General features: G+C 45.3%; 1 protein-coding gene across 3 annotated transcripts; it reads left to right on the top strand.

The window, feature by feature from the left end:
• Positions 1–515: 515 nt before the first annotated feature.
• On the top strand, positions 516–21311 carry agap2 (ArfGAP with GTPase domain, ankyrin repeat and PH domain 2). Of its 3 annotated transcripts, XM_029506425.1 has the most exons (19): positions 7091–7538; positions 11328–11386; positions 12025–12112; positions 12296–12381; positions 12478–12613; positions 13272–13406; positions 13482–13600; positions 14938–15090; positions 15234–15308; positions 15620–15724; positions 16608–16788; positions 16990–17115; positions 17197–17331; positions 17569–17628; positions 17856–18007; positions 18570–18660; positions 18743–18965; positions 19152–19416; positions 20039–21311. In XM_029506425.1, the coding sequence occupies exons 1-19, from the start codon at positions 7091–7093 to the stop codon at positions 20246–20248; spliced, it is 2847 nt and encodes a 948-aa protein (XP_029362285.1). In that variant the 3' UTR covers positions 20249–21311. The 3 variants fall into 3 exon arrangements, with proteins under 3 accessions (XP_029362287.1, XP_029362286.1, XP_029362285.1); XM_029506427.1 differs by lacking the exons at positions 7091–7538; positions 17569–17628 and adding an exon at positions 516–876 and having other exon boundaries at positions 17008–17115; XM_029506426.1 differs by lacking the exons at positions 7091–7538; positions 17569–17628 and adding an exon at positions 516–876.
• The last annotated feature ends 595 nt before the right edge of the window (positions 21312–21906 follow it).

Here is a 21906-nt window from a genome sequence, read left to right as displayed (position 1 = left end):
TGTTACATCCTGGAAGAGAAAAACCCCTCCTGAGGTTTCTATTTGTTTTTTCTTGTTCAAACTCTCTTGGGGCTTTCCTTATCTGATTTGAGGGTTTATTCATATTTATTTTTCACATTGTTGACTGTTGAGATGAAGCCAGCAGGAGCAGTCAGACAGTCTACAAAGGAAGAATGTACAGATAAGGTCTAGAAATTTTATTTGACACTTTAAAGACAAGCTCAGGATATTTTGATCTGAATGACCAAAATGTCTGCCAGCATTGAATATTTTCCCATCAGGCCAATCTTTCAGATAAAAGAACATTTTACTGCAAAACCAGACTGTGTCTTCAAACATTACACTAAAAGGCATCAACTGTCATGACTGTGTCATAGATTTGGATTTTTACGGTATAGTTCCTTCCCTGGCAGCAGTAACGTGAGACGGCTTCTTTTCAGTGGTGTAATTGCCACGGCAGAATATGGTTTGAAATAAGGAAGTGAATTCAGCCAGTTTCAAACCTGCAGAGGAAACTGAGACGCGCATCAGTGTGAGCTGACTTTTGTGGTCTAGAGAGCAAGAGAACACGAACATCCTTCTCCACCGTCTCTTCTTTGTCTGCTGCTTCTCTGTCTTTAAGTTCACATTGGTGTTGTGGAACAAACAGCTGGGAGTTCAAATGGGCTGAAGTGAGAACCTTGCTTGCGTTTACAGCCGATCCATGTGTCAGGATGAACAGCAACAGTAAATCGGTCAACTCCATTGCAATAAAAGCAGAGATCAAGAGGCATGACTCTCTCCAGAGTGCCATCAACAGACTCTCCAAGCAGTTTGAAAGAGTGACGGACCAGCAGCTGCGCTCAGGCCTGAAGGTTTACCTCCACAGTATTCAAGGTAAGATCACCCGCCTGCTTTACTTGGTGGCTTTTTGTTCAGGAAGGAGAGCCACATATTACCTGTACACAAAACTACCCATCAGTTTGGTGCCTGGTGTGACTTTCTGAATGCTCAGTCATGTTTATTTGGTGTTTCTCAGAAAATAAAAATCTGCAGCACATTTTGATGACTGATTTAGTTTCACAGCAGGTTCGGTCGCTCTTTCTGTCAACCTCAGCCATGGGGTGTGGGGGAAAACGATAGTGCAGGTGATTGCTATCTAACTGTGTGCTTCCTGTGTAAGCTGGCGTACATTTTCATTGAAGACGTGTGCCATCATATCCATTCTCATTTGACTCCGAGGCTAAAGTCTGACCCAGTGACTGCACTGAGGTGATATTTACTTATCAGCCGGCTGCTGGACACTTTTTGACCGATGGCAACATCCCTCAGGAGCCATCGCCATGGCAGCAGAATGAAACCTGCTGTGCGTCCTACTTCCTGTCTGCCAATCTGCAACTGGCCTCAAAGCCACTTCCTTTCAGACAAACAGGGCCTTTACATGTGAAGCTGATCGGTTTTACATCATTTCCTCATATCACTACTTCCCACCGTTTCTCGTGAATGTGACACGCAGTTTACTGTTTTACTGTCATCTTATCCGAACATTTCTGTCCAAACAGCAAAGGTGAGAGGAAGTATTGCTTTGGGGGAAAGTTTGGCTGCCTTTTCTTTGACTCACAGCATCAATTCTTCTGAGTACTTCTTCTATCACAGAGAAAAATAACATACTTAGATGCTGTGCACACGTTTTCTCCTGTGATATTTTACCACAATACTTCAGTACAATTTCAGGTACTTCTATAATTTCATGTTAATTCATTCTTACACCTTCTTTTTAGATTTAACATTTCAGATATTACAAATAATTTTTAGGAAATATAAGACACAACTTTAAATATGAAACCAAAGTCCTCCAGCTTTTTGGATTTCTCTGTTAGTGTCTGATTAAAGTTCTCTGTGCGTAGCCACCGAAGAAATATGTCTCCCTGAGTCTAAACACAGATGGTTTCATTTTATCATCGCTCAATTAGCCACTATTTCACCAAAGAGCAAACCCTGAGAGTTGGAAAGATAAATATAAATTTGTGTCGCAGGAGTTTTAATGTCTTCTTTCTACCTCAGGCTCACTGTCTGACCGCTGTAGTTACTGATCAGATTGCAGACTACACAGGAATTAAACGAATGTGGTGAAGGAAAATATTCCCTGTGAAATGTAGCAAAGTGGGAATATAAAGAAGTATAAATTCAGTTAAATCTGATCAAGTACACATTCCTCAAATTGTACTCAAGTACAGCACCTGAGAAACTGAGAAGAATTATGTTCCAAAATCTGTGAGGTCAAACTGAGAGCAACCTGAAAAAATCATTCTGAGCTTACCTTTTGAATCATCACTTTATTCACTGTCCCATTACGCTCGTTCACCTGTCTGACTGAAGTGAAGGTCTCTTTGCTTTGAGGTCTTTTTAGGGCCTGGCAGATCTTGACCTGCTCTGAGAGGAAACGTCACTATGTGTGAAAACATTCAGTTGAATGATTTTTTAAAAACTGTATGTAGTTCGGCTGCTGAAGCGTCGACTCTGTAGAAAGGATGAAAGGTGCATCCACCGTGGATCTGAGAGCAGAGAGTTCACTGATGCTATAAAGACAGCCACCTCTCCTTTGGATGTGGTGGACTGACTGTGTGCCAAGCAGAGAAGCTGAGAGACAGAAAAAAAATGATGGTGAGGGAGAGAAGGACGAGGCGCTACTGAACAAAATGAAGACGTTTGAATGTGACTGACTGGAATGGTGTGCACTGCAGCATGGCAGCAGTGTGAGAGACTGAGCGGGGAACGATAGAGAAGACAGCTCACGGCGAAGGAGAAATAAAAACTCACCCAGCATGACCACTGCCCTTGGCCACTGTCCATCTGACAGCACCTGCCCATGGGTGTCAATGTGCATGTGTGTGTGTTGGGACAGTAAGCGTGCATGCAAAAGAGGGGGTGTATTTGTGAAAGGATCCTGCCTGAACACAGCCGGGATTTCTGCATTATATATGTGGGTGTCTATTTCACAATAATTAGATTCAGCGTGCAGCAGTGAACTGCAGCAACCTTACATGTACTTGAACTCTTACAGTCCTCTCTGCACTTTTAAAGAAGGATTTTACTCATCATCACCCTGAGAGTATATTTGCTTCTTCTTTTTTTTTTAATCAGCTCTTCCTGTCACCAGCTTTATTCATGACTCTTCCTCAGCGGCTGCAGCCGTCGCTCCTTTCAGGTCGTACGTTTTCCCCTTCAGCCAAAGGCAGTTGTCAGGGGTCTTTTGTATGCAGTGTGAGTAGTAACTGCCCTCTCACTGACTGTGGCAGGGAGGGGGGGGGCATGCTGAGCAGGTGGACGGTCAGATCATTTATTATGGAATGATGGTGGGAGGCTGAGCGTGCTGCACTGTGGGGAGAGGCTGCCTCTGCTTTCACATCAAGGAATATTTTTAATCTGAGTAATTAACGTGAAATTTCACCCAGCAATAACTCAAGAGGTTCTGTGGTTGCACACAGCATTATTACATTAGGTGGTACTTTTACTCATATAATATTTGTTTGTTAAGAATTAGTCAGCGAGCAGAACATTAATTGGCAACTATTTTGACAATTGACGAAACAGTTATTCTTCACATTCTTATGCTATAAAAATTTTTATTTTTTTTTGCCAATATGATTGGATGGATTGAAATGGAACGTCTAAGTGAAGGACTGGGGACAGATTTTCTGGTAAAATCCAAAGGATGTGATGTTTACACTTGTTCCAGCATGCCAGTCAAAATTAGCTTTGAAACAGGTGATCCTGTCTAACCTTTATCATCCTTCTACAGCTGATAATTACTGATGGATTTAGCTAAATAATAGCAGTGAAGGTTTCACTGCTGAGCTTCTCAGTGTATAATGCAACAGGAGCACACTAGTGTGACGTCACTGGCCTATATTGTGTTTGCTGTCATGCTTGTAGCTCAGTTGGGCATTTCAGCACGATGCACCAAGCTGGAGAGTCAATTACAGTCTATAGAATCTATATATAACTAAGGTCACCTCATCTAACATCATGTTCAGGGCTGTGTGTCATTGTGCGATTATTCTGGGAGATATTGTGATTGTAAATCAGTTAGAATGATCACTTTTGAAAGTAATACAAAATAGAATAAATAAAACTGATGACATGATTTTTGTTGTGTCTTGTGCCTGGACTGTCTCTGTAACAGCACAATGCACAACAATGTTGTGACACATTCTAATCAAAGTGACAGCAACCCCAGTGATGTGGATGTTGTGATCTCCATTTCTGCCCTAGTTCAGTCAGGTGTGTGTCACACCGACCTGCACACAACAGGAGGCTGAGAGCAGATTTACATCAAATCAGCCTTACAATAATACGTAAAAATATCCACAACTGGTAGTGAGAGTAACTAATAGCTCCATTTGAAATCCCTTTTCCACACCATATGAACAACTTTAGTTTTTTTGTAATTATAGAAAAGGTGACGTAGTCTGTGTTCTCTGCTCCTTCAGCCTTTTGTGGCCCAACTATCGATGTCCAATACGCTCTGATCCCCTCGTGCTACTGTTTGGTTCATGCTGTGAGCCCAGAGCTTACCCACTTCTGCTAATGAACACATGCCATAGTAGGCAATAGACTACAGATCAATACACTCACAGGAGACCCTCTTTCACTCACATGTGCGACACAGACACACACCATTTTCATACACAGATCTCGGGAGCGATTGTGCTACAGAATGTACCAAAGGAGGAGGAGGAGGAGGGAGAAAGGACATGGAGAAGATGATTGTGCCACCAGAGCCAGGAAGATTGTAACACCTTAGCAACAAACAAGCCAAGCCTCCTGGTGAGGAGGAGCCATACGGAGCCACACACACCCACAGATAAAAACCCAAACAGACAGCTGAGGAGTGATGGATGATCTTGACAAGGAGCACAAATGAGATGGGAAACAAAACACACCCTGCCCGAGTGCTTTCCCTCCACAATCATGCTTTCTTTTTCACAGTTTGTCATTAAACCTCCAACCCTTCACGGATCTCTCCTATGGCCTCTCCTCATTTAGCAGGTCCAGCTTGTGTGTGTGCACTGCTGCTTTACCACCAGGCGTTACTCACTGCCTCCCCCCTCCACTCTCCATTCTCTCTGAGGCAGGGAGGAAAAGATGGAGGGAGGGGATGGGAAGGATGAGCAATAAAGAGCAGGGACGCAGCACAGTCTGAGAGGAGCAGGAGGCGAAACACAGAAAATAACAGAGGGAAGGGGTAAGAAGAGAAGCTGGACCTTTCCGCATTACATGGATTGCTTATTGGAACAAGGAGGGGCATGTAGAAGGAGGGACAGTGGAGATGCCTATCAGTGTTTCTGAAAGCAGGAGAGAGAAACACACGGTGTGAGAGGGAAGAGCTGCGTACGTATGTGTGTGTGCGATGTACTGTGGACTCGTTGAACCTGTGCGACGCCGTCTCTATCAGAAAGCTTCAGCAGCAGTTGGCGGGGCTGCTTGAACAGTGACTCGCCTCAGCGCCTCCTCTGTGTTGCCATGCTCCACGCCTGATGCGCTCAGAGGACACAGGCGGCCCGGGAGACAGCGAGAGGGGCGTGATGGCCGAACGCACCCTGACTCGGTCGTGCATCTCCAGATATCCGCCTGGGCTTCCGTTGGCTTCTCCTCCTGATCCCCTTCATCCCTCATCAATGTCCTTCCTGTTCATCTCCGTCAGGCTGCCTGCCTTCCTGTCGCCGAGCTCTCTGAATGGATGCTGCTGTCAACACACATGTGCAGTTTGTAGCGAGAGCCCATGATCTGGACTGGACTGCACACAGCACACGCTGTGCCATGCTGCTTTAGGGTGACACTAATGCGTTTTTAAGGACTTCACCTTTTTCACTTTACAGCTGTCGTTCATCACACTCTCAATGACGTATGATGCGGGGCAGTTGTTATTCTGAACTGAATTTACATTTCTTCGCTGAGTGAAGAAGATGGACTGAGCAACACATTGGATGGGGGTGTTGCACATGGAAATAAGGTCAAGTAAATAATTACCATCAGGGATGAGAAACAAGGCGCCATAATGAAGATTTATTTGTCTTAGTCGCTGCAGAAATTTGCGGGGGATCGATTTTAATTGGGTGTTTTCGAGGAACAAAAGAGGTATTTGGACTGCACTGACAGTGCGCTTTTTTTTCTGTGTGCTGGAGAAATTTAAATTATAGCCAATGAAGAAATCTGTGAGCAACATTAAAATCTGAAACAAAGGCAGAGGGACTTGGGGGATGGATGAAACCAACAGCCCCTCTGCTGCTGTATCTTCTGAAGAGAAACTTAATCTCCCTCCACGTAAGTTTTTTGTCTCTGTTGTGCCGTCAGATAGTTTCACGTCCCAACAGGCTGGCAGACGGTCGGTTGTTCATGTCACTCTGTCTGGTTTCATTCATCTGCCGTCCGTCTACTGAAGCCTGACCACATGAGTGGAGGCGGCACCCTGCAGCAACGCACCACTTACCTCATCTCCCTCACCCTGGTCAAGGTAGAGGCTGTGGAGGAGAATGGAGGGGAGCCCAAGAACAGCACCCAGGGGAAGGAGGTGGAGGCCAGGTCAGGAGGTGGGGCAGGGGAGGAGGCCGGAGCGAGAGTGGTGGCTGAAGGTGGAGCTCCTGCACAGGCTGAGAATGGAGCTGGAGGTTTGGGGCAACCAAGAGTTGACGATGGTGCTGTTGAGAAGGAGGGGAAGTTAACTGAGGAACTCAAGGATGCCCCCCTGAAAGGTAAACCGCCCCCCACTGTTGATGTCTTACTCAGAGGAAGTGAAAAGCCACCATGCAACCTCTCAATCCCTTTACCTGCTGAGAGAACACTTCCGAGGTCTGCTGAGAAGATACTTCCCACACCAGAGGCAAAGCAATGCAGGTCTCCATCTCTCACCACAACACCGCCGACGGAGGTGTGTGTGGAGCCCAGCCGCACCCCAACCAGGACCAGTCTCCCTATCCGTCCAGCAGGACAGCGGCCTGTGAGTCTTCTGAAGTCTCACAGCAGTGTGGCCACTCGTGGCCGTGACTCCAGGGACGGCAGAGAGCGCAGCCCTACCTCAGCTCAGAGCCTCGACCGCAAGGACTGCCGTATGCCAACGCGCTCTCCGGGCCCATGCCGGGCCTCCTGGGCAGAGGCGAGCAGGCCCGAAGGATGGAAGGACCTGCAGGATGAAGCTCAAGCCGGAATACCTCTAGAGATTGGAGGTGGAATGGCTGCAATGATGAGAGACATCCCCAGGAAGGAGAGACTAAAGACAGGTTCCACATCCCTACCTGCACCTGCTACCCAGGCCCCGAAACCGGCCCGCAAAGGTAAAAGCCGCACGTTGGACAACAGTGACCTGAACAGCCTCTCTGAAGACCTGGGTCTGGCCAGGGAAGTTCAGCAGACACAGCAGGGCCAGCGAGGCTCTGCCAAAGACAGAAAGATGCTCAAGTTCATCAGTGGCATTTTCACGAAGAGCAGCTCAGGGGCAGCGGGGTCATCAGCCACGGCACCTCCGGTCTATATACAGAGAGACTCCAGTGAGGAGGAAGGTAGGAGGTCACAAACACACACTCAACATCGACACGACCTCTTGATTTCTAAATCCACTTTCACAATGACGACATCCCTGACAGCTAACCAGTATCAGAAACAGGCCTGGTGTATGTTGCCTACCAAAACAATTACCAGCAAGAAGCCCGCTCATCTGAGCACAGGCATCCATTTGAAATGAGTTGGGGTGGGGCTGGGTGGGGTTGATCTCCTAAAGACCCCCACAGAGAATATATTTACAGGCTATAAAGCTGTCACGTGCTGGGAAACAATTTCCCGAAGCTGTGTGCAACTGCAAATGGATGGCAGATGACGTTCTTTGATGTGAAACTGACAAAAGGATCGTCTTGGACAGTCTTAATCTAACTCCCCTCAGAGCACGGGCCGATTTCACACCACTGGAGGGGAAATCTCTGCACTCACACACACACACACTGAAACAGTGTTTAAATCTCATAATGAAGCCAAAGGGGAGAGGAGCTGGTGGCATGATGTAAGACGGATCACACTGCTGTTCTTCTTTTCTTGCTTCGGCTTTATTTCCACAAAACTGACATGATTGAGATGGGGAAAGACACAAGGCGATATTTGTTCGCCCACGTCAGAGAGGCAAGTGTGGCCGAAGAACATTTTTAATCCCGTTTTTGATATTCCACCACCCACTACACGAAGCCCCCCCCAACACACACACTCGTCTTTGTCTCTGTCAAGCATTTGATCTGAATTTGTGAGACACTTTAGGCTTTACTATAAGACTGTTGGTTGTGAGTTTCCTCCACGCTGTGTCGACGGCTGCAGCTTACAACAGTGCATCTCTTTCACAAACATGTTTGCTTAAAGAAAGAGCGAGTGTCAGCCTGTGGGAGTGAGCGAGTGTGTGCCTTATGTATTCATTCATTCGTTGTGTATTCACACTGTTGCACACGCACACTGTGGATTCACTCAAGTAGCGAGGCTAGCCCTGCTGCACAAACACGCACACTCATACACACACACACACACACACGGGGCAGGAGGAAGTGTTGCCATGGCAACCGGCAGGACTGCTGCTTCTGCCGCTGCAACAGAGGCAGAGCCTGATGAAACAGAAGAGTGGAGGAGGAGGATGAGGAGGAGGCGTGGTGTACGGCCACACATGGCTGAAAGGGTTCTGACAAAATTCAACCCCCCCCCCCCAAAAAAAAACAGAATTAACTTAGAAAATTGGCAGTTTAAAATGTGAGCTCCAGGCTCTGTGTGGGGGTTGCAGTGGTTTGGAGCAGGGAGTGTGGATAATTGGTTTTTTTGTAGAAAGCAGAGTGTGAAAGGAGCCATAAAAAAGGCCTTGCCTCAAAAAGACAAAGTCCATGTGCACGTGTGGATCTGCTTGTGTTGTAGGAGCTGCCTGCACCACTGGCTGCATCTGTTGCAGTGCCCGCCTGGATGCTCCATAAATTTTCACCCCGGCTCGAGTTTAATCATCATCCCTCTTTGAAGGACGCGCACTCACACAGGAAGGATATCTGGCACTATATCTGTCAGAGGAGACTACTAAAACCTCCCTGGCTCTGTCTGTCCCATTCCTTTCCTCTTGCATTGTCTGATATGCTGTCTCTGAATTTGCTGTTAGCCGTGTTTCCAGCATACCTGCAGGGATGCCATGTTGAAATGTTGGTCAGAGTCTCTTATATCTCAACACCTCATGGTTGACTTGGAACTGATTGTATCCTGTCTGCTCAGGATAGCTGCTGAGTTTTTGTCTACTTACTTTATATCAATGAACAAATCTACGTATGATTCAACACATCTCTGATGCAGTGTCAACAAAAACTGACAATTATCACCATGCTTTATGCGCCTGCCAGGTGTTCCTAACGAACTGGTGACTGAGCGGTTTTCTTTCTTTAGACTCACTCTCCGTCTGAAGCTGCAGCTGGGTGTCTGGGTGTGAGCGTCACTTTAGGGTCATGTTACCTCATCTGCCCAGAGGGGACGTCGGCACAGCTGTGTGCACTGATCATGCTCAAAAACAGTGGGTCAGGGTTAGGGTTAGGTCTTTATAGAGCAATATGATGAAATTCTGCAAACAAATAATTTATAATTAGTCAAAAATGTATCTGTTGTTTCACATACCAGACAGTCACGAGTTCTGGCTTCTCCAATGTGAATATTTGCTGCTGATTTTCTGTTTCAAATTGATTATAACTAAATTATCTTTGGCTTGCAGCTGCTGAACAGACAAAACAAGGCATCTGGATTTATTATTACTTCTCTCAGACTGCCAGTTCATGGAGCGGCGCTGAGTTGAAAGCTGTAGTCCTTCTAAAATAATCTGAGTCTACAGGGATTAAAACTAATTAACATTATTTTTATTAAATGAAATAGAAAGAAGAGGCTCACCAGCAGCAGCATCTCCGGCTCAACTAAAGCTTAATATCGGCCATAACGCGCCCATCCCCGGCCCGTCCTCCATCTGGTGCCTGTGAGAGACCACAAAACACACAGCTAGAAGCTGGATGACAAGAAAAACCATCCAGCTACAGTCGTTAGCACAAGTTGGCCTAGCTAGCTAGCTGGTTAGCATAGCAACATTTACCAGCGGCCGTTATTTCTGCTTCACAGCCTTTTATTAAAGAATTCACTGCACTGGATCTTTTCTCTTACATTTCCAACCTTTTGCTTCATTTTGCTTTCTTTCACCTTTTATTATTATTAGTATTACATACAGATATTTTTAAATTCTTTATATTTGATGCGCTTTGAACTGTTAGCCATTAGTTAGCACTGATAATACTGTCTGAAGAGGTGAAAGGGTCGGACTTGTTCTTCTGGCCGAGCCTTCAGGGTTTGGGCAGGTGTACTTACCACTTTTTTTTTTTTTCATTAATTACCCAGATTTCATAGCGTTGTGATGTTAAACGCCACGTTGCCATGGAAGCGTAAAAAACAAAACAATAACCAAAAAAGAAAATTTTCTATTCAGCCTCATCATTTATAAGATTTTTTTTACGTTGCGCTCACTACAATGAAACCTCACATTTATGTTTTTAACAGAAGACAGACAGAGACAGAAAACGTATGTTTTCTTTGTTTTTTACCCCCTCAAAAAGATAATACAACTGTATGTCCCCAAAGCCATACAAAACGTACGACACATATACATATATACATATATATTTATGTCTTTATGTCAGCAGCACAGCGGCTCTCTCTGAAGGTCCTGAGGCCTCTGCAGACGTCCTGTTTGGGTTCATTGGTGACTCTAAACTGTCCGTAGGTCTGAGTGGTTGTTGGTCTGTCCAGGGTGACTCCGCCCCTCGCCCACAGTGGGCTGGGGTTGACTCCAGAACCCCCCGTGACCCGGAAACAGATCAGAGGAGATGGATGGATGAATGTCATTATTCATTGATGTTGGTGCTGAACTGGGTCAAAGCTGCCATCGGAACATGACCACGGGCAGTAAAGTGGATAAGTGTGGTGTGGCTGCGCCTTGACGGCTCCCCTGTTGTGACTGAAAGGTTACGTTCATTAAGGCGACCTGCAGAGCCACATGTGTTTATGGCGACCAGTCACATGACAGCTGGGTGATTTATTTCTCTCCCTTGGGCTTCCTTTTTATCATGCGTGATTCCGATGCCCAAGGGTGTAAGGGGGGATAAGGGGGTCGGGGCCCCCGCAAAAATGTGATTCAACCAATATAACTCCCCCAATATAATCACATCATTCTGATTTAATAAAAATATTTAACCCAAAGTTACGCCCTTGCAGATGCCGTCTCTCACTGTTTGTCTCTGTCTGTCTCTCTCCAGTAAATATTGCTAACAGCCAGGAGTGGACCCTGAGCAGATCCATCCCAGAGCTGAGACTGGTGAGGCCACAGTGCACCACTTACCACCCACCACAGGACACAGGAGAATTCAGTCCATTCATGCATAATAATATCATAACTTCATTTCATTAGAGATGCTGTTCAGAGTGAAAACTAGTTGGATTTACCTTCAAAAACTTTCATTCCAGTCCATTTAAAATAGAAACAGAGATGGAAAGTATATTTTAATCAAGTTTTATATTGTTTTTCTCACAAAGGCTGAGTATTAAATTACTAATTAGTGTGTAAAGCTGTCAAATTGGACCCACATTGACAAAGCAAGTCATTACAATGTAAGCTATTGAATTTGAAATCAAATTTCAAATGGAACATTTATTGTTGGCTTCCTCCCATAAGGGGAAGAGCTCTGTAGGTCTGTTTTGTATTTTACTCAGGTATCATTTTAAATGCAAATTATTCTGTATTAAAATACTGATTCATTAGCATCAGTTAATGACTTCACATGGATAAAAATGTGGTGACAAACTAATCTGCTAAAAGGAAGAAAAACATTTGATGGAGGGACCAAATGTGCTGAAAGCGTTTTAATTCGGTCTGAGAGTTGGTCTGTGTTTGATGCAGGCTCGCTGACCCTGAATGAGTTTCACAGTGTTGTGTTTCCTTCCTCCTTCTCTCAGGGCGTTTTGGGAAGTCTGAAAAGCGGAAAGTCAGCACTGGTGAACAAATACATTACAGGCAGTTACGCTGCTCTCGAGAAGCCTGATGGTAAGAAACAAAGACACACAGCAGCCTAATTGTCCAAAAACTGCCTTTAGTTTGTAAATAAGAATGAGGCCAAAGTGTTCCTGATGTCCTCATATTCAGTTATATCTCAGCAGTTCAGGTATTCAGTGTGAAATGGCTTCAGCCACTGCAGAACCTGTCTGTCTTTGTCACTGTCCTTGTCAGGTGGCAGGTATAAAAAGGAAGTGCTGGTGGACGGACAGAGTCATTTACTGCTGATCCGGGAGGAAGCTGGACAACCTGATGCACAGGTGCTCTCTTTGTGTGAATGCATGTGAGCCTCCCACCTGGAGACGCCATCAGGCCAGGGAACTAACCGCTCGCTCTTCTTCCTCCCTTCTGTTCAGTTCTGCAGCTGGGTCGACGCCGTGATCCTCGTCTTCAGTCTAGAGAACGAGGCCAGTTTCCTGGATCTCTACCGGCTCTACAGCCAGCTCTGCGCCTTCCGGACAGACATCCCAGTCATAGTGGTCGGCACCCAAGGTCAGAGTGCGAAACATTCTGGGTTAGGATAGCTGCCGATTTAACTTAATACAACTCGGAGTCTTTACTTCTTGAGTTAAAGGAACACACAAAACATTACAAGTTCCTCAAACTAAACATTTGTGCGTTTATGTCTGTTTCCATGTGAGCTTGGCTCCTTTTTTAAATTTTGCGTCAGGCATTATCCTTCAGTCCTGCTGACACTCACAATAACTCCAGGAACTGTTTCTCATTATGACTGCTGCGACTCAGGAGTGTGATAAGTGTCTGTAATGCATCACGATTCACATTGTTTTCATTTTGAGGAATATGACTCCTCCGAGACACGTCGTGTATAAAAAGACACATAGCAGCATCCATCATGTTGCTTTTTGCTCAGGAGACAAAAAAGGTTTACGCTTTTAATTATATGCAGATGATCCAACACTAATTTGATGAGTTAAGTGAATTTGGGATTATGAGTTATAGGAAGAATTCAAAAGTTTCTTGAATAAAGGAGTTTATAATGATCATAAAAACGCAGAGAAAAGCGTTGTCAACAACCTGTCTCTCCTTTGTTAAGTGTGATAAAAAATATGTGGCGCAATTTAAAGCGTTGGCAGCACAGTTGTGGGATGATAATGAGCTTTCTAGTCACTATTCTTCTATTCTTATTCAGATAAAATCAGTAGCACCAACCCCCGTGTGATTGAGGATCAGAAAGCCAGACAGTTGTGCATCGATGTGCGTCACTCGCTGTTTTACGAGACTTGTGCCACCTACGGGTTCAACGTCGACCGAGTGTTTTCGGAGGGTGAGTTAACGCACTGAACGCCAGCAGAGCGGCCTGATTGATGGGTAGCTGAGTGAAGGCTGTGTGGTTTTTCAGCGGCCCAGAAGATTGTAGCTCAGAAGAAGCAGGCGGCGCTGCAGGCCTGCAAGTCTCTTCCAAACTCACCCAGTCACTCCGGAGGCTCCACGCCGGGATCAGCATCACTCCCGGGCCAGGTACCACACCCTGACAGGCAAAGTTACTTTATTAGGCACACCACTGCAGTCTAATGTAATTCATTTCAGCAGAATTAATTTAGCTCTCAAAGTGAACATTATGGGCATCATTGACTTATGGCAGAGCACTTGGTTTGTAGACGTACCTAATAAAATGGATACCAAGTGTGCTTGTGTGTCAGCCATCAAAAAGGCAACAAGAAATCTGAAGAGTCACTCGAAATAAATTGCACTGTGCAAAAAACAATAACGATTCTTCAGTCCAAAGAATAAAATGGAAACAAACTGGGAGCAAAGAAGTAAATGAAGTTGTAGTTATTGAACAAGAGAGTAAAGAAAACTGTATAAAGCACAAAGTTTCTTTTGAAGCTTGCAGCTTTAAAATAAAATTTCAAGATCCAACACAGCTGGTTCAACGGAGCAAAATTCTCAATGGCATCAGCTGAATTTGCTTGTGTACTCTTAGATAATTATAATTATTAGTCTCATTCTAACATCGTAGCCAGCTGCTGTAGTTAGTAAGAGGTTCATTACAGGCTTTCGAAATCCTCAACGTGTCGCCAGCTTCCAGATAAAGACGATGAAATAAGGGGAAGAATCTCAAAATCCAAGTCAGTCCTTGAATAAATGTGAACCAGTGCAAAGTTCCTGCCTCGTGACACTTTTGTGACCTGAACCTGCAGAGTTTAGTTTTTCATGAGCATGAAGTTTTAGAACAGTCAGACTTCAGTTCAGTAAATGTATCGACACAGTCAGCTGAAAACTAACACAATAAAAAGGTGTTTCAGCCGTGATGTCATCGGTTTGGGTGAACACGAGTCAGCTGTTACATAAGCTCTGATAAAAATAGGCCACAAATCAAAATACTCTGCAGAGTTTCACCTTCACAGAACTTTAGTCGTGTTCTTGATGTCACTGATTCTCAGCCGCTGCCTCAATAATCATCTTTTTCAGCACAGAAAAATGTATTCCACAGAAAAGAACACAAAAAGCCTTCCAAAGGTTTCAGACAGAAGCTCAGTGAGGAGCTTTCTCGTCCCAGCAGCAGTTACATGCATAATAAAGTTAAAATCATTTATCAAAGTTCAATCTAATTATAGAGCGCATCCATCACTTCCTCCACATCCATCTCAGCTCCATCAGTATCACGTTCCCGCCTCGCTCACGATGACCAGCAACTGAAAAATTCATAGTCGATCATCACCCGCTTTCTGTAAATCGATTTCACCTGCTTGACCCGTTTCATCTTTCAGCTCATTCTCACTCTCGCCATCTCTCCCCTCATCCATCCATCCTGACCTCCTGACCCCTCCCTCCCCCGCTCCTCCCCCTCTCAGGCCAGTAATGGCCCCAGTAGCGGCTACGCCTACTCCCTCCCCTCCACCCCTGTGGTCGGCCACAGAGAGCTGCGAGTCACACAGGGAGAGGGGGGGGGCAGCATCAACTCTCGTGCGCTGAAGAGCATCCCCAGACGACCTTCCCTCTTCAAGGTCAGTTGTCGGCATTTGTCGGCGTATCACACCTTTTACCCTCCCGTCGTCTCCCGCCATCATTTCCCTCCACTCAACTCCGGCTCTGAGCTTCTGCTCCGTCTTCTGCTCCTGTAAACACACGTGTGCTGGATTTGTTTCAGAACCGGGACACGGAGAAGAAAGCTGCTGATGCCAAAGGAGACCTGAGCGCCGTGCGAGGCGTCCCCATCAAACAGGTTTGGTTAACATTAAAACAGCTTTTCGTGCTTCAGTTTGCTTGCAGCACAATATTACGAAGCAACTCCTTCATCACCAGGAAAATGTCTGTTGACAGTATTTTATCTGACATGAGCAGCACAAAAAATACCTCATTTCATCCTTTTCAAGGGTGTTCTATTAATACTGTGCAAGAGCTTTCAGCTATTTCCCCTTTTTCTGTCTTGCTCTACACTTTGACGAGATCGTGTGTTGTGTCAACTCTAAATTTAGGCCTACTCAATGTGCCGTTTGTGGCGAGTGCTCTGACTTCATTTTTGGTTCCTGACAGAGCATCCTGTGGAAGAGAAGCGGCAGCTCCCTGAATAAGGAGTGGAAGAAGAAATTCGTCACCCTGTCCAATAACGGCACGCTGTCCTACCACTCCAGCGCCAACGTAAGACGACTGTGATGCTGCGATGCAGCAGCAGAAACAGAACCGGTGGCGTTAATAAAGGCCCCACATGTCTGTGACAACCCTAAAGTAGTTTTAATAGAGACTGGTGTTCACCTGAAGGTCCACTGGACAGTATTTTATTTTTAGTAACAACAGCTCAGTCTAACAATCAGCAGGGACGATCTGATCCAATTAAAATATAGCTGATTGATTCTAATAATAATGACAATAATAATCTGTACTTCTCATATAAGGAATGTAGCTCAAAGTGCTTTACAATAAAATTGTAGGGGTGTCCACTATAATAAAGAATATTTGCCCAAATAAATGAATTTATACCACATTAGCACACTAAAATAAGGGGAATAGAAGGACAATGGAATATGTCAAAGCTTGAATCCCTCTTAGCTCTTTGCAGGTTCTTTGACGCATAAAACTGTGTGAATTTAAAAATCTGAGAACTCATGAGCGGTTTTTAAAAAATGAGCTTCACAAACACGTAACAGAAGAACCTAAAAATCAGCTGTAGAAATACTGAGGTCTCCTTTTAGTTAAAAGTCAGTTATGATTGAGCTGAACAAACGGGGTGTTCAGGCATCATGACCATGTTTGGAGCAGATCTCTTGAAGTTCTGTCTATATTTACTTTATTTTAAATGAAAAAAGTCCAGCTAAAAGCAGCTGCGTATCCAGGAAGATCAAATCGAGCCTGAAAAATAAAAATAAAAAACCTAATTTTAGACTCACAGCAGCATCTTTTCTTCAGCCAACACCTTCAAAGTCTTAAATGACCTCATCACTTTCTAATTAAACCTCCACCTCAAACAGAGATCATCTGTGTTTCCGGTGAGACTTTCTAACATGTGGCATCTTGTCGGTTTCAGGATTATTCCCAGAATATCCACGGAAAAGAAATAGACCTGCTTCGTGTGACAGTCAAAGTTCCTGGGAAACGTCCCCCGAGAGCCGTGGCCCCGGCCGTCCCCTCACCGGCGCCGCCCGGCTCTGCACCCGGAGTCAACGGGCTGAGTAAAGAGCCGCCAGGCGCCGACAGCACCAGCACAGGTACGTCCACCTGTTTCCAGGACAGAAACTGTAAGAGATGATGTGATCCTCTCCTCTGATTGGCTCTCCTGAGTCATTCATATCCAGAAAGCACATTTCACTGAGGTGACGATGAAAGAAGCAGGTTCTTGGTCAAATCTGTCAGCCAACACCAGCAGGTCAAAAATAGAAATAACTCCTCCACGTCCTTTCCTCTGTCAGTTCCTCTGTTGTGTCCAGCCACCCTGTCCGTGGTGGACGATCGGTCCGGCGGTTTGTCCCCTCAAGGTGGAGAGCGAGCTCTTCAGCGCTGCCCCTCCTCATTGTCCACCAAAGCACAGAGCGTCGGTACGTACCTCCTGGTGTCACCGCCCTTCGCTCACCAACGCTGTTTAAACATGACTGACTATTCCTGCACCAACATGGCAGATGCCCTCGAAGGAACGGCCAGCTCCTTCGTGGGAAAAGACCCCGGCCAGTCGTCGCCAATGAGCGACAGGAAGAAGAACAGGAGGAAGAAGAGCATGAATCAGAAAGGAGACGCAGCTGTCGGACAGGCTGAAGGTGACGCTGAGTTTCACATTTAATATTCACTCCTGATAGTCACCTGACCGACTACAGAAATACGTAAATGAAACGTTTGAGGAACTTTGCTGATCACAGAAGTGACATTTATTCATTTTCTGCCTCTCTCTGTAGCTCAGTGAAGGAAAGTTTGTCTTTAACGCCCTCCTCCTAACACTTACACTTGTCTCTCTCTGATTCTTTTTCCTCTTCCTCTGCTTATCTCTCGCTCTGCAGCCAAACGCAAAATGTGGAAATTAAAGAGCTTTGGTAGCTTGAGAAACATTAATAAGACAGGTAACACGTGAGGCTGATGCTGCTGACTCAGATTTATGTGTGTTTTCCTGCTCACTGCCTGACATGTGTCACCTCCACCCTGCTCTTCATTTGACTTGTTTTGTTTTCGCCTCCATCACGTTGACTTATGTTTCTGTAATTTTTTACTCGCTTGCATCACATCCACGGTAACACACTGAGGTGCTTGAGCGAATCGCAGTTGATTTTGTGTTTGTCTTCTGTTGCAGAGGAGGAGAACGCAGACTTCATCATCGTGTCGTTTACCGGGCAGACGTGGCACTTTGAGGCCCCGAGCCAGGAGGAGAGGGACTCATGGGTAACGGCGATAGAGAGCCAGATTCTGGCGAGTCTGCAGTCGTGTGAGAGCGGCAGAAACAAGGTAAAGAAAACCAAAACCACCGGTCCTCTCCAGTTCTGGTTGTTTCTGGGCTCCTGGAAAACGGCAGCTTCGTCAGCGGACGAAGGTGGAAACTTTGAAACATCCGTTTGTCAGAACACAGATTCCCCAAGAAAACACTCACAACAAACTTAAAAGTTTAGGAATTCAGGTGCAAAACAGATTAAATGACACTGAACGCACTAAAGGAAGCTCAGGTGACAGGAAGTAAATGACAGAGAGGACAATCTGCTTCAAAATAAAACACCCAACATACGACATACAAAACGCTGGAAACAAGAAGGCACTTGAAGGATTAATTATAGTACACAAATATTTTTCCACCTGTCGTTTATTATTCATTGAGGACTATGTGAGGACGTTTTCAGTCGTGCAATTGATGGTTATTTAATGAAAATTTGATGTAATAGAGACAAAGAAAGCCTCCAGTGCCCTCAAAAACATCCAGCTGCTTGTTTCGTGCTGACACGGTGATAGAATGAGGCCCAGGTGGAGGCAGCAGTAACTGTGACTGAGAGCTGTTTGTGTTTGTGTGACTGTGCAGGCGCGTCGGAGCAGCCAGAGTGAGGCCGTGGCGCTCCAGGGCATCCGTAACGCCAAAGGCAACAGTCTGTGCGTGGACTGCGAAGCACCAAGTGAGTCCATAAAGTCGGAGGACAATGCAATTTTTTTGGTGTACAGTTCAAACCACAACCAGCAGCATCTCCCCCGCTGTAGATCCCACCTGGGCCAGCCTCAATCTGGGCGCTCTGATCTGCATCGAGTGCTCCGGGATCCATCGGAACCTGGGGACTCACCTGTCCCGCGTCCGCTCCCTGGACCTGGACGACTGGCCCGGAGAGCTCACGCAGGTCCTGGCTGCCATCGGAAACCACATGGCCAACAGCATCTGGGAGAGCCGCACGCAGGGCCGGACCAAACCGACGCCGCAGGCAACACGGTGAGTTGGAGCTCATCAGTCGGACTGACGACCATCAGCTTTCAGCTCCTCGGCAGATTTCACTCAGACAGGTTCGGTGTCTGTGCAGGTTCTCAGGATCTAAAACAATCTCAAACACCCGTAGTGACTGTTCTTTGTGCCGAGAGATAGAAGCGTTGGTTCATCCGTGTCTTTATGTCTCACCAGTGAGGAGAGAGAGTCCTGGATTCGCGCAAAGTACGAGCTTCGGGCATTTGTGGCGCCTCTACAACCGGCATCTGGAGACAGCATGCCGGTGTGGCTGCTGTCGGCGGTGACGGAGAGAGATCTGCCCAGACTGCTGCTTCTTCTGGCCCACAGCACCAAGGACCAGATCAACGGCCCTCAGGCCGGGTCCACCTCGCTGCCTCGCACCGCCCTGCACGCTGCTTGTCAGCTGGGGGACGTGGTCATGACTCAGCTGCTGGTCTGGGTGAGTGTCTCCCCAAGCTCATGTTCAGCTTTTAAAAACACAGAGGCAGCTGGACCTCCGTAACCAAAAGGAAGTACAAAACAAACACACAACGTGACAACACAGGTGTACACACTGGGGTGTGGCCAGGACAAAGACAGGAAATGGCCTAACCACAAGAAACAGGGGAAGTCCCTTCAAAACAAAACAGGAAATAACCCTGAAGAGCCTGAAACTTTCATTCTATCTACTGACCATCAGGTTGTAAAGAAAAGTCGGACTGCACTGAAGTCCATGGGAAAATTTCTCTCCTCCTTCTAAACATTTTCCTGATGAGTTTATGGTTGGAGTCTTCAACACAACATGATGTTAGTTTTTTAGATGACGCTCCATTTTGAGGGAAATGGGGGTGGGGGGGGTGGGGGGGCGGAGCTACTGTATGATTGACAGGCTGAACCACCCAATCAGGAGACAGTCCAGATGAGTCCAAGTGAAATCCACCTTCTCCTTCAAAGATGGTTTTCACTTGTTTCTAAAAACCAAAATGGTCCTTCATGGTGAAATAGTTCTGTTCTTGTTCCAAACACACAATATTCAATCTGTAATCAATAAATAAGCTCTCACTCTCTCTCTCCCCTCGCAGTACGGAATCGATGTGAGGGCGAAGGATAACCTCGGCCAGACAGCCATGATGATGGCCCGAAAAAATGGGAGCAAAGGCTGCATCGACATTTTGCTCCAGCACGGCTGTCCCAACGAGACGTCCCCCATCACCACTGCCACCCCCATCCTCTCCCGCCGGTCCAGCACCGCCAGCCTGGGCCGGACCAGCTCCAGGAAACGGGTGTCGTAGCGTGGACTGATGATGCTACTGTTGGGGGGGCTGGTGATGGTGGAGGAGACGGGTGTACCATAAGAAAAATGACAGGACTATATCGTTTGATTTAAAATATGCTGAAAAAAGACTGAACAACATATCAAACAACTTAAAAGCAATATTCATTCAATTTGTTGATGACAGATATATTGCTGAAATACTGTGTTGTTGTTGACCTCATTTCAAAAGTAGAACTTTGTAGCTGTAACTTTAGAGCAGACACTCAGTCTGACTCTGTTTCACTTCCTGCAGAAGAAGTGCAATAAATAATTCAGCTATGATCATGAAAAGCAACAAGTGTTAGAGGAACCTCCGTGAGACGGCCGGGCGGTCACTCGTTCAGAGAATTATTACATCAAGCGGATGGTGCTTCAATTCAAATTTGTTGTGACTGGACCAAAACTTTTTATTCTTTTTCTTCCTTTGGCTTTACAATTGAAACATAAACATAAATATGTCATGTTGTTAGTTATGTGTGCCTGTTGCAGCAGTATAAAGGTTAAATTTATATATAAACAAATCAGCTGAGATAATTCTGCTTAGACTAGAAAAATTAATGGTTTGGAAAATGAAACATGTCAGTGTTATTCTCACAGGTCAGCGATATGGCGTTTTAATATACTGTAAATGTACCTATACTACAAACTTAATGTTAAACTGTAACGAAGACACAACTGAAAAATCAGACTCAAGTTTTGTAAATGATTTCTTACTGGTAGTTTTGAAAATATGTCAAGTTTGTTTTTTTTCATTGTATTTTATAATTTCTTATTCTCCAACACGATACATAAGAGCAGTAAACAAAATGCTTCTACGTATGTAAACATGTGGCTGTTCGTTAAAGGTTGTGTTGGGGACGGCCGGAGGACATTATTCATACATTCCATCCCTGTTGTGTAGGTTCTCCATGAGTTCACAGTGAAGTATGAAGCGGTTACAGGTGTCGGCACATCCGACACTTTGTGGGTCATGTGAATCCCTTATGAGCAAAAAGAAATGGTTAATAGAATACAATAAACTTTTTTTTTTTAAATTAGCATTATTCAGACTGTTTATGGTGTTTTATTTTGGCTTCCTGCTTCATAATGTTAGTTTTATATTTCTAAGACATTACAGGGTCAGAAATTGCTCCACCACGATGAAGTATCTCAAACTTCAGCAGGAGAAAAGGATCTTATATCCTTAAGTTAAATGTCTTTATCTGTGAAACCTTCAGTGAAGTCCAAATGACCCCTGAAATCAGGCCTGAAGACGAAGAATACACAGGAGACGAAGAAGAAGAGGGACAGAAAGCAGCTTTCAAAATCTAAGAGAACAGCGGATGGCGAGCACAGACAGCAGACAGTATCTAAATAAAAAAACTGTCTCATAAATATCTGATCCTTTTTGTTGTGAGATGACAGACAGTGGAGTTTGTGCTTTAGATTGTTCGGGTCCAGTTTGACCTGTTATCCAGTTAAGATAAGTAAAAAGTACAGGTGAGTCTTTTTTGTTGAATGAAGCTTCAACAAAAACATCCAAACACAAAAATGTTCAATTTTTTTCTCCTAAAAGAAAAAATGTATTCTCCAAATGTTATAATTATGCTCTTTTTAAATGAAATATATTATAACTATATTCAAACGTTTTGATTT

This window comes from Echeneis naucrates, chromosome 7 (genome assembly GCF_900963305.1).
Source record: "Echeneis naucrates chromosome 7, fEcheNa1.1, whole genome shotgun sequence".
NCBI classification, from domain to species: Eukaryota; Metazoa; Chordata; class Actinopteri; order Carangiformes; family Echeneidae; genus Echeneis; species Echeneis naucrates.
The sequence above is the reverse complement of the archived record's forward strand: the minus strand, read 5'-3'. Positions and strand labels throughout refer to the sequence as shown.

Excerpts from the sequence above, each read along its gene's own strand:
- agap2 (XM_029506425.1), top strand. The coding sequence starts at position 7,091 with ATGCCAACGCGCTCTCCGGGCCCATGCCGGGCCTCCTGGGCAGAGGCG. Across the intron at positions 12,113-12,295 it reads TGCTCTCGAGAAGCCTGATG|GTGGCAGGTATAAAAAGGAA; the intron begins GTAAGAAACAAA and ends TGTCCTTGTCAG. Across the intron at positions 17,332-17,568 it reads AGCTGTCGGACAGGCTGAAG|CCAAACGCAAAATGTGGAAA; the intron begins GTGACGCTGAGT and ends CTCGCTCTGCAG.